This window comes from Pteropus medius, unplaced genomic scaffold, assembly GCF_902729225.1.
Source record: "Pteropus medius unplaced genomic scaffold, Ma_sr-lr_union100, whole genome shotgun sequence".
Taxonomy (NCBI): domain Eukaryota; kingdom Metazoa; phylum Chordata; class Mammalia; order Chiroptera; family Pteropodidae; genus Pteropus; species Pteropus medius.
In genome coordinates this window covers 3,893,550-3,909,199 of record NW_024351647.1, presented here as the reverse complement: position 1 = coordinate 3,909,199, position 15,650 = coordinate 3,893,550, and the positions used below count along the sequence as shown (strand labels likewise).

Genomic DNA, 15,650 nt, shown 5'->3' with positions numbered 1-15,650 from the left:
TGTTTCTATTACTACCTAATATTTATATCGCCATGGTAGAAATCTGATTCAATTAAATATTAAAATAATCCAACTAGTCTTCCACATGAGTTCTTTTGACTTCAAAGATGATTCTCATAAACATTAGATTAGATTGACTTCTTGGGAGATCATTTTTAATGTACTGCTGATAAAGACTTGGGAAACATCCAAATATAATAAGATGACTAGGATGTAACCTCCAGTTCTCTGTGTATGCTCCTGAAGATAGGGAGCTGTCAGTCTAGGTCCTCTGAGAAGTACTTGCCAAGACAGGATTTGACATGCAAGAGATTTATTGGTGTAAACACCTGTGAAGGAAAGAGTGGCAAGAGTGGGAGGAAGTAGTGAATGTTATCTGACCCTGAGAAGGAAAAAGGGAAGGAAGGAAGGGGAAGGAGGATGTGTTTGAGGCAATTGTTTGGTGGCATTTCTTGTTTCTATCATGCAGTTGAGATCTTCAGGGTGTTTATCAGCACAGAGAGTATGAATTATAATTATGTTGGAGAGGAGGAGAATTCCCTCCTTCTATTCTTCTTATGTCAGGATTAAAAATAAAATCAGCATAAGATCAGATTAACAAGGGGAAAATCTACCTAATACATGCACACGGGAGATCATAAATGATGATGCTCTCTGAAAGGATGAACTAACCAGCTTTTTTTTACTTTTTACACACACAAAAAACAATAAATTTGTGAAGAACAAGACAAAGACACTTAAGTTTGGGTGCTCATTACTGAGGAATCTAAACAAAGTTTAGGCTTGAGTAGTAAATTAGTAAAGGAGTAACAAGGTTTGTTTATGCAAGGTTTTTGACCATGGATGCCTTAACTCTAGTAATAAGGGTTATCTCTCTTAGACTACCTGCAGCAAGGAGGGCACTTTTCATAGGAAAGTTTTATTTCCTGCATTCTAGGAGACTAGGTAAGGTCAACGTACCCTTTCTTGCACCAGCTGCTTGTCACATAACTTTAATTCAAAGTAATCAATATGCCATTGTGGGATATTTGGGGGCAGCCTGCCCTTGGCCCCATCAATTACATAGTGAGTGGCTTAACTGGCTATTAATGATATATTTCGTATAGATATAAGAGGAAATCACTGGGTTCCTGGACAAGACAGAAAACATCCACGGTCCATGTTGTGTAGCAGATAGAGATTTTGAAAGTTATGCCTCAGATTTCCTGTGGGTCTGATTATAAAATACCATTCTATCTTTGAAATCCTGAGGAAATAAGCATGTAAATCAAATGTCTATAAATCATGTATGACTGAGGAGAGCTTGCCACATGATTTAAGGACATCATGTTATCACTCATTTTACAAAGTAAAATAGGTTTTCAAAAACTTTATTTCGGAATGATTTCAAATTTGCCAAAAAATTACAAAATAAAATCATAAAAAATAAAAATAATACAAAATATAGAGTACAAAAAATGTCCACATGCCTTTATCTAAAATCACCTACTGTTGACATTTACTCCATTTGATTTATCATTTATGCTCTCACTGTCCTTGATTATTTTTTTTCTGCATCATTAAGGGCAACATATACATACATATATTTTTAAAATATATCATTTGTATTCCAATTTTGTGAGTTTGTCCAATAATGCCCTTTATTGCACTTTTGTCCTTCTAGTACAGAACCCTTCCTATGGTCAGGTATTTTATTAAGTTGTCATATCTCTTGAGCTTCCTTTAAATTGGAACATAAAATAATCTTTTGATAAAAGAAATCTAATTTATTGAAGAATGTAATCTTTGAGAAGGGGGACTTGGTATATTGCTTACACAAATGGTCTAGAACAACGTCTGGCACATGGTAGCACTAAGTAAATATCTTTTGAATGAATGAATAAGTTTTCCACGGATGTTCATATTTTCCTAAGAGAAGCTGGCATAATGAATTACATTGGTCTTTGCATTTTAAGAGTATTTATATTATGTTTTTTAAAAAGTTTTTTTCTATATAAATAGTTCTAGTGTTATTTCGTAAAACTAGATTTGTGTGTGTGTCTGTGTGTGTGTTCGTGTAGAGTTTAAGTGTTTCTCAAGTCCCCATCTCTGTTACTCTGTGCCTACACCATTACCCAAATTCCTTTTCATCCATTTACTAACTTAAACCTTTGGTGTTGTTTGAAAGTGAAATGAAAACCCAAGATCCACTGACATGAGGATTGGCATCCAGTGTGACTGTCCTCTGAGTAATGCAAAACATTTGTTCCCAGCATCAAGGGCTGTAATTAATCTGAATGTTCAGATATAACCCTTTAAAACAAAAACAAAAGCAAAAAAACACGCTGGCTCCTGTGTCAGTATGTTGACTGACAGAATGCCCACATGGTAGGAAGCTCACTGATAATGATTTCAATCATAGCTCTGTGAATGGAATGCCCGGGAAAGCTGTTCATCGGTCACAGAAATTTCTGCCTTGTTCCAGAGGGTCCATTACATCATTCATTTCCACATTGTCGAATTGCAGCTCATTGCTGGAACTGAAAGATGGTCCAGCCTCCTGCTAGCTATGCCAAGGCCCTCCTTTCAAAGACTGGCTTGTGATAGTTCATGTCCTAACTTCAGAAACCTACTGCTCTACTCTTAATATAAAACCACGGTCCAAATTGCCAAGTGTTGATAAGAATATCTTTGGCTCATGGTGTAATGTAAAGTGAACAGAGCAGGATTCAAGTTGTAATACAGTTTGATTTTATCTATGAAAAGAAAACTTTGTAGAAAAATGACTGGAAGGAATCATGCCAACGTTGTTAAGAGTAGTGGCTTCCAAGTGATGGGACTATGGATAATTTATAGTATCTGATCGTCTGTTGTTGGCTTCAAGGAACATATGTTTCTTTGATGATCATGAGAAAAAAATAAGTATAAAAAGAAACTAAGTATAAAAATAAAAATGTATTTTTATAGTCTCACATTTAAAAGCGAAATCCAAAGAAACTAGTTAAAGTTTTAAGCCATTTTGTACCTCAGTTTCCCCATATGCCAAGTGAGTATAATAATAGCTGTTAGACATTTTGTGATGGCAATACATCAGATAACTATGCAATGTGCTTTCATTTTCTCAAAAGAGAAGATACTATTATTATTATATAATCTCTATACGTATCTTGAAACTCTTTCCCTTAACTTTCCTTCTATCTATCATGGAGAGGGAAGGGGTTATAAATCCTAACTGGCATCTTGCTTGCTCTTTTGGAAGTCTAACCCAGTGGGATGGCAAAAGAGACAAATTTTTTAAATGAAGAGACTTAGAGCTAATCTCCATTTGACATGTGCTTCCAACTCTAGCTTATGTTGAAAGAACTGCTTATTACAGAAAGACTCGATTCCTTGCCTTTCGTTTCTCCCTTACCCCCAGCAGAAACCCTCTACTCCACCAGCATAGTTCCTTTCAATTCCTGAATTTATAAATGTGAGAAAGCCCTCAGAATATGATGTATTCTTGTAGAATGGTTGGTGGGACAAGAAGAGTGATTGACAACTGCAGAAATTACATCTGAGGTTTAGTCCTGCAGGAAAAGGGGATACAAATTGCCTGCAAATTATCCATGAGTCCCTGATGAGCCTGAGGAGAAAATTTAAGAGGCTTCGGGCTTTCTTCAACAAACATGTTCACGTGTCTCCTTTTGCTATAACACAATAACACCCAAGAGAAAATGTCCCTGTAAAAACACTACTTTTGTTTCTTATCCTTGTCAAATGTCGTAATAGTAAATGTGTAAATGCCAATTAATAGCCTTTCTCATGTGCCAATAGTTTTCCGCGTGTAATTCAGAACAGAAGTGGTATATGAGCTCTGACTGATGGGTTTATAATCTAAAGAAGATATTGAGTTTTATGCCATCAAAACACGTGGTGTTAACTTTATAGGGTGCATAATAGCCTGCAAGGATTTGCACTGCTGATCTTAATAAATATGCATCACTTGAGAAGAACTAAATACAGTAGAATAATAGAAATAATAATGATGATCGATACTCAGAAATCTAAAATGAACAGGTTATACTTCTTTTCTAACTAAGAGTACATGGAAATGTGATATTCTAGACTTTACACATACCTGGCTTACAATATTGGCTTTCTAAGGTATTAGTACAGTGCTACTCAAAATGTGACGGGCAAGCCACTGCTGATTCTCAAATTTTTGTACATGTCTTGATGCAATAAGTACAGAAATTGAGAATGACTATTTAGGACCTTTTATTTCAATTCGACAGAGTAATTTAATTGTACGTCTGTTGAATCATGTAATAACAAATCGAGGCCTTGAATTTTATGTCTTTGTTTTTTTAAATTTCATTTTTTAGTAATTCATTTTCTATCTTATTTTACAGAAACATTTGTTCATGACGCTTTAGGGGAAAACTGGGCCCTCAATACAAATAGTTTGAGAAATACTACTCTAGAATGTTGTAAAGTAATTGATGAGATAAATAGAAACCACCTCTTTAAGCCTTAGGTTTTTCACCTAAAAAGTAGATTTAATAATAGCACTTAGCTCTTGATGCTGGATCTGAGAATTAAAGGAAGATCGATATCTTTAAGGTGCTTAGCACGGTGCCTGCCCTTAGTTGGTGCCCCTCACCCCAACGTTGACCAACAGACTGGAGGAGGTGCCATTTGGAATTATATGTATGTGGGACACAGTTTCTGTTTATAACAGGCCTTAGGTGAATATCCCCATCAACTAGCAATCTCCTTCTGGAATCAAATCACCTGGTTTGACAGAATAGAAATTCATTCACTATTGACTTGCATGAAGAGACCACATTTCTCTTTTGGTCTTTCCTGACTATTCAGAGTAATTGCTCCATCATCATAGTGTAGAATGCCCTTCTATATGTTTCTTTTTGTTTTCCCAAAGTCATTAATTTGAGTAATTGCTGCAAGCCTCAACAAGTAAATTATTCTGCTCTTTATTGTTCACTAAGCAGTTGTATTATTTTGGGACCAGGATAAAATGACTTGTCACTCATGGATGGCAAGCATATAGATATAAACTTTGGTTTCAAAATATGCATCACTTTAGATGATACTTCATAGAACAAAGAGAAAAGTATGCAATCTCTACTAGTCAAGAGGCCAGACAATTTTTTCAAAAGTGTGTTTTGGCTAAATGTCGAAAGTAAAGTTTGCATGCCTCTTCAGCAGGCATTGGTAATGGCAAAGAAAGTAGCTGGCTATTTCTGAGCATAGATGTTTCACTGAGGAGAGTTCAACCAAAGAGTTTTTTCCTTTTTGAATTATAGTACACTGCAGTGGAGAACATGAGGCTTTATTGTCAGACTGACTAGCATCCAAATCATGGTATTGCAACTTAACTGGATCCATCAGGCAAATCCTTTACTCCCTTTGAGTCTCAGTTTTCTAATCTATAAATCAGGAGCTAATGAGATTATGTTTGAGCATAGTAGGTGCTTAAATAATATTAACTCTCTTTATTCAGTTAGTAAACTTCAATTGCTTTTCTTTAAAATAATCAATGAGTTGACTTTAACAAGATTCCATGAATAGAATCAGACATTAAAGCATAATAAAAATAATATGTCAGTATTTATTTTTAAAAGCATGCATTGGATTTGGCTGACTCAATGAACAACAGACTGTTTAAAAATGTGACAGACTCTTTCCAAGGTCAAGCATCTTCAACTCCTTTTCACTCTGCCTAGAACTCTTTGCTCCAGCCAGAATAACTTTCCCATGCATGTGACTTGGCTCATTCTTATATTTAGTCCTTTGTGTTTAGCACTCTTCTTGAAATGACCTTTTGATGCCTCTCTGCCAAACTACACACTCCTGTTAAATCGTTCATCATTCACGTCGTCCAGGAACTAGCAGAAAGAAATCTGGTCAAGTGATTCACTCCAGCCCGTCTTTCAAGACTCTAGGTACTTTCAGGGAGCTGCACTAGTCCCCACTTTGACTCATTTTCTTGCTATAATTTTCTATACTATTTTCACATTCATAGCTTCTTTCTCCCTATCGGTACTATAAAGTTCCATTTCTTGGGGTTACACCGAATACATTCAGAATCAGTGAGGCTGTCACCTGTTCAAGGCCACACAGTTTATGGCTGATTTCAAACAGGTGGCTAGTTCTTTGGGTATTTAGTTTGCTATTGTTTTCATTTCATGACCCTACTTTACTTAGCAGGGAAATGGCTGGTACTACTGACTAACTGAGAAACAATGGGGGAACTTCAGGCATGGAAAGGCAGCTCTAGAAGGAGCAGATGAGGGGCATGAAGTGTTAATGCAGGAGATAGGGCAGGACAGAGGAGGGTAAGGGAGGGAGAAAGTGTGCCTCGAAGGAATAATTGGCTTACTCCAAGCATTTCACATGAAAAGAAAATTTAAAAACACCTAAACGACAACAAGAAGAAGACCACATTTCTGCTTTGCTTCTATTTTGTGCTTAATAAACAATACACTGTCACTGCCAACAAAAACAGCAACATAACTGTGCTTTTTCCCTGGCACTAACTGTAAACAATCTACTGGATTTGGGTCAAAATTGTAAACTGCCAGCGTGTTAAAAATAAAAACAGAAAACAAACCTGGCCTTTTCCTTAAGGGTTGTGAGGGTGAATGCAGGACAGGAGCCAGAGAGAAGAGTTACTATAAAAAATAACTAGTGCAAACATCCTTGAACTGATGTTTTCTATAAAAATCTGTTGGCTGTGAATTGGAAAGGGTAAAGTGGGAGGGATAAAGGAATGGGGGATCAAGTGGTGTCTGCTTATCGTCAGCTAGCTTTCATGTAAAAGTCATGGCAGGGTCAGCAACAAACTAGCCAGGTGGCAACTCCAGGCCACGCTGCCATAAATAAATAGTTATGTACTAATGTCACACAACCAGAGCTAGATGCAAAGCATATGGCAAGAAAACATTCTGATGTAAATATTCAGAAAAAACATGGTTTCTGAATTTAGGATCCACCGTTGTTACTGGACTTTGAGACGCCTGGGAAAATAAAGTGGTGGAGCTTTTTTTAAAACCTGGACTAAAAGATTCTTTGAAATGTAGATTATTCTCTTTCAAGAAATCCTTAACCTTTGGCCTAAGAGAGTGTGACTATTTGGTGCCGTAATTAAGCATTACTGAGAGTTGGCAAGAGCACAGACTCTGGAACCAAATTTCAGCAGTTTAAACTTTATGCCTGCTGCTTACTTGTTCTCATGACCTCTGGGAAGTTACTTAACCTTTTCATGCCTCAGTTTATTCACCCTGTACAAAGGGAGGAGGAAGGTGATAATGGCAATAATACCTGCTTCACAGGAAGTTACGAGGATTAAGTGAGTCAAAGTGCAGGGAGCCTGTAAAACAATAGCTGGTAAGTGCCATGTCCATGTGAACGATCATTATCAAGCAGTCTTACGTAGGTTATTTATCTCACATAGCCTAGCTGCTGGATGTTATGCTGAGGAATTCTTGTACTATCCTATTTAATCTTAACAACTACCTCATGAATTAGAAATCAGTTTTACAGGCAAAGGAACCGAGGCTTAGATGGATTAAGGAATTTATCAGAGAAGGTATATCTAAGCTAAATTTCCAACCCATACCTATTCCAGATTAAAAAAAAAAACAAAACACACACTTACACATTCTCTATCATCTAAACACTTTTTCCTTCATTTGCTTAAAATGTGAAAATTTGAAAAGAAACACAATACATGGCCTTCTAAGAACAAAATAGGTTTTTTAAAAAGGGTTTTAAAAAGGGGGCTGATGTCCTAAGAAATTGCCTCAGGAGATATGAGATCTGCTCAAAGCACCAGAGAAAACAGGTTAATTCATTCATTAACCCATTTCTCCAAACATTTATTGAGCGCCTATTTTCTGAGAGCTGGGATACAAAGACGGGTAAGAAATGATTTCAGTCCTTGAGCGATATTCTTTACTGCTGTTTGATGATGTCGGATTTTTCTAGTTTGTTTCCCAGCCCAAGTTTGGGGAGTGGGGGCTGAGGGGAGAGACTGCCATCCACGCAAGCTACAGAAGTTGTTGGTTTTCTCACAAGTGTAGTGTCCACAGCGATCTTAGGGTCTTATTGCTCAGCCCCTGCTCGAAGAGTGCTTAGAGACTTCAGTGAAGGTGTACTTGCTTTGTAGGTCAGTCTCCAATTGGAGCTGCATTAAAACGGACACGTTTGGAAGCGTATTCAAATCGCGCGCCCTGGCAGTGGCTTTCCGGGGTTCAAGCTTTAGGATCGAGGGACACCGTGTGCCCTGACGCCGGGTGTGTGCAATAGGACTCCTTGGCTTTTGGCAACTGGGAGGGTAAGAACGCCTCGAGCACACCAGGTTGATCCCAGGTAGGCGATGCCTAGATAGCGGCAGGCTGAGACTTACATGTCGCCTCTGTCGGTGGCCGCTACTTCCTGGTTGGTTTGCCCTTAACCAACATGGCGGCTATTTGCCTTCGGCCTGTCCTACTGCGGCTGCTCAGAAAGACAAGGCTGGGCAATCGGGTCTGCGGCCCGCCCCACGCTGCCGCGGAGCTGCCGGGTTAAACCTAGGCTGTGCAGCTAAGGTTGAAGGGGGATAGGGGTAAGCCAAGGAAATCGAGGACCCAGCGCAGTGCCGCTTTGTGCCCACCCCTCATCTCCCGGCACCAAGGCTGCTCGAGCTCAGGGTTTTTTACTTGTCCCCGCCATCTCCCAGTCTCTGGCCCAACATGATATTGACTAAAGCTCAGTACGACGAGATAGCCCAGTGCCTAGTGTCTGTACCTCCCACAAGGCAGAGCCTGAGGAAGCTGAAACAGAGGTTCCCCAGGTAAGTGCCCATCTCTTCCCCCTCACAGCCCTTTGCCTGCAAGCTGTGCCTGGGCAGCCGAGCCAGCACTTAGGAACCACGTGTCACACATGTCAGGTGTTAGGAGATCAAGGATGGCAAAGGGGTTTCTTATTTATTCTGCCTTCCAGAGGAAATTCTCAGTGGATGAATTCTAGGCAGCTGCCCAAGGCTTTGCAATTAAAATCAAGTGAACAATTGTTTATTGAAAACTTGGTATGTGCTAGGTGATGGGTGCACATAGTAGGTGCTCCATAAATGTCTAGGTAAATTGGCAGATACTAGGAATGAATGATAGGTGACAGGGCCCTCTCAAAGTAAAAATAGATTCCGAAGGAGGAAATGGAGGACCGTTTTCAGTTGGCCCATGGGAACAAACAAGGGAGCACTGGCCTAAAGGGGCCTCCTGTTGGACTATGGCTCTCTACTACAATTAAGTGACCTTAAGTGTTCCCACGCCATTCAGAGACTGATACCCTACGGATCCCAATCTCGTGTCAAGATTGGCCATTTGAACAACAATATATATGTATACATTCCAGGTGTATTTCATCCTTCTCTTTTCCCCCAAACATGTCTTTTTTTCAGTGATTTTAGGATTATCCAACTTTCTAAGAAAGGACTTTAGGAACTGTATACTATATAGTTCATTTAAAGATGTGTGAACTGAGGCCCAGACATTACACTGCGAACCAGTCCAGGACAAAAATATTATTGTATTGGTGACATGTTAAAAGATTAGAATATTTACTTTTATTTCAAAATCAAATTCAAACTTGTACGAATGTTTTTTGGTGGTACTGAGCACCATTAGCCCCTAATGGAGAACTTCCTTGTCCTTGATGTGTAACCCTTGAACAGATAGCATCATAGAAGTATTTTCTGAAAAAGAGAGATTATTGGATAGTTAGTGTTAATAAAGTACAAATTGAAGCATAAATTCAAGGTCTTTTATGATCTTAGTTTTATGACCTCAGTTTTCCTAATCTGTGAAATGCAGGATCTCTTTCTAATATCATCTAGATTTAATTTAATGCAACATTTATCCTTTATATAGTCTTAAGATATTACTCAGACTTCTTATCTAGGAATAAAATTGACAAATTGTAATTGAATTTTCTGTCTCTAACTGTTGCCAATTCTGCCAATGAGCAGAAATGGATGAAGGCTGGTCAGCTAAGGGACCAGGTAGATTTATCTGGGTGGTTTTAAAATAGAACATACATTTTAGATACTCTTCTCTCATTATGTACTAATATTGCCACTGTATTTTTGCTTTTCTTTTCCTCTTCCTCTTCTCTCTTTCTCTGTTTTTCTTCTTTTGTTTCCATAGTAAATAGTTTGTCCTCTCCATAAGAGGTAACCTCGACATACTCTTATGAAGGGCTTATGAAGTACACTTATGAAGGATTTCTTCATTTGGGGCACCGTGCTGTCCTACTTATTCTCATATGCCCTTTTTCTTTTTATTCACGATATGCCCAAATAGTTTTCACTTCTCTCAAATACTACTTGGGGAATAACAAACTCTTCTTACACCGAAAACTTTATTTCAAGAGGTTGCACTACTAATCTGCAAAAGAAGGAATTGAAGAGCCATTTAGCAGCATGGGTGGGAATTGTATAAAGAGTGTGATTTTGGAGTTGGTGTCACAGTTTTCACTATTGCACTGTTTTCCTTTACATATTCCTTGCAAAGGACTTGAACAACCTTTAGATATGATAGTTCATTTTATCAGAGAGTTGTTTCGGCCAGGACCTCAGAGATAATTTCTGGTGGTTCAAAGAGGTTAAGTGACTTGTCAAAAATCCCAGAGATGTTTAATGACCAAACAGTGCCTTGAAAACAGATTTTGTAATTTTCAGTTCAGAGTTCTATACTAAGCTGCCTCGATTAGTTTTAATGATAATAATAATAATGATAATAGCAATTTTTTTTCCGGTGGCATTCACCTACATTGAGTTCTAACAAATTAAAATACTGAAATGTTTTGAAAAGTTGCTAAATTTAATTTTCCTGATTTTAAAAGTTTTACATACTCAGTAAAGAAAAAAGAAATTATTTGTTATCCTATAGGCTAGAAAATTTCTGTTAACATTTTACATATTTCCTTCTGGTCTTTTTTTTTCCCTAGTGCAATATTGTCTCTGCCAATGCACTTTGTAGATCTTGTTTTTCTCACTTAACATATTGTGAATATTCCTCATCTTCAAAACTTCTTCACAATTTGTTTCAAGTAACCAATAATATCACATTCTATATGTACCATCTATTTCTTATTGTTTGACATCAAGGGTTTTGTTTTCCTAATTTTGTGATATTATATGTTTGCATATATAATGCCAAGTCTGCTTATTTTCTTTAGATTCCCGGAACTTGGGAATGACCATATGAGCAGTTTTCAAACTTTTAGTTTCCAGATCTCCTTACAGTCTAAAAAAGTTCCGAGGACCCCAGAGAACTTTTGTTTATATGGGTTCTATCTGTTGATATTTACCAGAATATAAATTAAAACCGAAAATTTAAAAATTTACTTATTAATTTATTTTAAAATAACAATAATAAACTTATTACTTGTTAACATGTTATGTTTAACATAATATGATTAATAACCATTTCAAAAAAATAATGAGAAAATGGCCTTGTTTTACACTTCTGCAAATTTTTTTAACACCTGCCTTAATAGAAGGAAGACATATCTGCTTCTGTATTCAACCTGTTGTGTTATATTGTTTTGATTAAAGAATATGAAGAAACTCTGGCCTCAGACAAATATGTAGTTGGAAAGGGAAGAGTAATTTAATAGGCTTTTCCGATAATTCTGGATATTTTTGTTACTGCGTACAACCCAACAAGTGGCATTTTCTGAATGGTTAGTTGCCACATGGAGTGTGAAACTATATCACGAATCTTTTCACTGTTATACTATGATCCATTGACCTATCTTGAACTTTGAGTGGATCTTTTACCTATGCATGATTTTTGTCATCATGAATTGTTCTCTTGCAAAATGTTGGTTGTGAGTTATGCAAATCTTCTAAATGTCACCTTTCATTATATAATATCAGAAAAATTCACATTTGTTAATATCCTCACTGATTTCATCAGGAAAGTCTATAAGATTTGAAGCTGTCAAGCTTATGGTGATGGATACAGAGTTTTCCAATATTTGAATTTTCCCTTGAAAGCTCAAATTTTATCATTGGCAACAAATACTATCACTTGTTTTCCTTGAAGTGATAGTCTTACATTGTTTATTTTTGAGAAAATGTCTGCCAGACACCCAAATCTGAATAATCATACTTTGTTTATTGTTTATTCAAGTAAAAATGGTGTTTTCATGGAAAAATCGGCCAGGTTAGCTCTCAATCATATAAGTGCTTTTCCTTGAGACAGCCATCAGACTTCTATATACAGTAGACATACTTTGTATTTGCTTCTTATTGTGTTATATAGAATGTTAAAAGGATGTGTATTCAAGGGTTGAGATTTAATACAATTAATAAGTGAATCTTAAGTGAAACCAGCTTTTTTTTTCTGGAAGTATGTAGTGGTGAAGAATACAGTGACCCCTTGGACAGATGTGCCTGGCCTTGATTTGTGCTCATGAACTGGCAACTTTACCTGCCATTGTTTGTGTACCATCAGTGCAGATGTCATATAGGGGAAAAGGCAAATCATGTCTTATTATTTCTATAAAGATAGTTTTGACTTTGTAGACCCCTGACAGGGTTTCAAGGACTCCAGGAGTCTATTGACCATACTTTGACAACCACTAGCTATTTCAAATCAAAGGATATTTATGTTTTGAAAGATTTCGATATGTATTGGCAAATTACTCTCAAAAAGATTGCACTAATTTTATTACCAACAGAGCATGAGAGTATCTGTCTCTGCAACTTTTGCCAGCTATGAAGGGAGTTATCATTTAATCTTTAATACAATGGATCAAGAATGATGTCTCATAATTTGCATTTTTTATTATAATACATTGTATGTTTTCTCAAATGTTTATTGACCATTTAGTTTTCTTCTTGAATTACCTGCCTGATGTCCTTTACCTGTTTTCTATTGGAGTGTTAGTGTTATTGTTTGTTCGTTATTGTTTATTGATCTGCATATGTTAAGGATGTTGATCTTTTATATGTCATATTTGTTGCAGATATTTTCCCAGTTGTTTGCTTTTAGATATCGTTCTATTTTTGAAATGCTTAACTTTAAATATATGGGTTTTTTGCACTTTTCCTTTTATGCTGAGGAACCCCTTTTCTATTCTAAGATATGAAAAATAAATCTTTCACTTAAATTTTCTTCTAGGTTCTTTATGGCTTTCTTTCTTGCTCTTAATTTTTTAATCTTTCTAGCTGAAATTTATTTTAATATATGCTCAGAAATAAATATGTAGCTTAATTTTTATTTTACACTGTGGCTTCCACATGCTTGCCTTTCCCCATGGCTTCTTTGTTTTCACTAAAATTACAAATTTATGTCTTTCAAGTCATCACATTGAACCTGGGCAATCCCCTTAGCCACTCTGGTCTCAGAATCCTCCAATTGAAAATGAAGGGGTAGGACTTTGTGATTTCTAATATCTTACAACTCCAAAATTCACTCTCTATTATTTTCTGTTCTGCAGTTTTTCAGTAATGGGCCCTTTGACCCCAAGAACACAGGACATATTGCATTTAAGTACTTACTGGGGACACATTTATTGATCTGCATCTTCCAGTTATTTCCTGGACCTTCTTATTGAGGTAGAAGCTCCCAGCCTAATTGGGTGTTACTTATCAGGCTATTATTTTAACATTATATTTTCTGCCCAAATACTAAATGTTATATATGCATTTGACTATATGTATATGTATGCATGTATATGGCTCATATGAGGCTGTTTCTAGAGAAATCTCAAGGGGAATAATTAAAAACTCATTTGGCTGAGCTCTCTATGCTTAAACTAATACATGTGGTCTCTCTCTTCATTTCAAAATAATATGTAAATTTGAAATAATTTTAAACTTATAGAAAAGTTGCAGAAATAGGACAAGAAGTCCTATATACCTTTCATCCTGCTTACCATAATGTTACTATCTTTCATAACCATAGCGCAATTGTCAAAATCAGGAAATTAATTTTTATGCAATGCAATTAATTAATCTACAGACCTTTTTTGAACATTGCTCTTTTGTTCACTAATATCCTTGTTCTGTCCCAGGATCACACATCAGATTTAATTGTAATGTCTTCTTAGTCACCTCAAACTTATGACTGATCCTTACTATCTTGACACTTTTGAAGAGTACCAGTCAGTTATTTTGTAGAACATTCCTAAATTTGTGTGTGATGTTTTCTCGTGATTAGATGGAGGGTAACCATTCTTGGCAAGAATACCCCAGAAGTGATGTTGTGCCTTTCTCAGTGCATCCTGTCATGGGGTGCACGACTTCATATATCTTATTACTGGTGAGATTATCCTTGGTAAGGTGTGATGTCCACCAAGTTTCTCCACTGTAAAGTTACTACTGTTCACTTTACAATAATTACTTTGTAGGGATATCCTTTGAGATTTTGCAAATATCCTGTTTCTCACATCACAGTTTTCTCCACTGATTTTTAACATCCATCAATAGTTCTTACATGAAACAGTTATTACTAGTGTTTGCCTAATGGTGATTTTCTATTTCTCTCACTGGAATACTTTTCAACTAATATCATCCAGTATCACCATGTTATGTGAAACAACGCATCCTACAGTCAGTGCATGATTTTGACTGGTCCTTGCAATTTATCCACTTCTTATAGCATTTGGTCTATAATAATTCACTGTGTGCTCACTATGTTTGGGGTACTATTTGGGTATTTTTTAGAAAACAGAATAATGCAGTTAATTTTGAATAACTTGTAGTCTGAGGAAAGAGTTTAAGATTCATTCTGTAGCTGTAAATTATTATAATCATAGAATGTTAGAAACCAAAGAATTTGTTGGACAGTTAGTTCAGATATAGTTAGTGAAGTGGGATTCTTAGAGGAGATATACCTTTGTTGAAAATTCTTTTGTTGGTAAACTAAGCCTTTTGTTGATTTTTTTTCCCCTGAGTTCCCTTGCCATACATTAGTTATTTGGTTACTATTTATGCCTGTACTAATGAGTCATAAATTAAACTCTAGATACCATAAATCTCTAAGCAAATAAGTGTCTTTACTCCACTGGTATATCTTTTTTCCTTAGGGATCCTGCATCAGGGTTTCTAATGGTGCCTTCCACATTTCTAAGCATGATTTTCTGTCTTGGCTCACAACATGTTTTCCCACTCTCGGATCACAATACAGGAAATTATTCACTCATATGACCCTATTCTTAGAGAAATCTCAAAAGGAGTAGTTAAAAACTCATTTGGCTGGGCTATTTGTGCTTAAATGAATATGTGGGGTTCATTTTCTTGAAATCCTCGCCTACCTTTACCTGAGAACTAGAGTTAGGGCTGGCTCTACTGTCAATTTGCCGGTGTTGAACTTACTGGTTCTTGGTGATGGACCTAGGAGTCCAGTCTAGTTAGGAGTAGGGTAGCTAAGAGACTTACTTGGCCAAAGCACAGCAATTTTACTTAACTTTCTATTTATTTAGGATGGCTGAGTTTAATTTAGTGCCACTATTAGTATCACGGTTCCTTTTAATCTGTTCACTTTTCCCAGAGGTTTTTTATTCCATTGTTTTTACTTCATGTAACAATTTGTTCTTGGGAAAGACTTGACTCTGCCTCTTTTTATTTGACTCATAGTTGCGCCATTTGTAAAAGGAAGGATGAAGCTCCATAG

At 36.6% G+C, this 15,650-nt stretch overlaps 1 protein-coding gene across 6 annotated transcripts in view; it reads left to right on the top strand.

The window, feature by feature from the left end:
• The first annotated feature begins 8,369 nt into the window (after positions 1–8,369).
• The window catches only part of CDIN1 (CDAN1 interacting nuclease 1), a 202,128-nt gene continuing 194,847 nt past the window's right edge, over positions 8,370–15,650 (top strand). The window contains exon 1 of one of the 6 annotated variants that reach the window (XM_039843962.1): positions 8,370–8,818. In XM_039843962.1, the coding sequence (XP_039699896.1) occupies positions 8,718–8,818 (101 nt within the window). In that variant the 5' untranslated portion in view covers positions 8,370–8,717. The remainder of the gene's footprint in view (positions 8,819–15,650) is intronic. The other 5 variants (XM_039843960.1, XM_039843963.1, XM_039843961.1 and 2 more) reach the window with 5 other exon arrangements.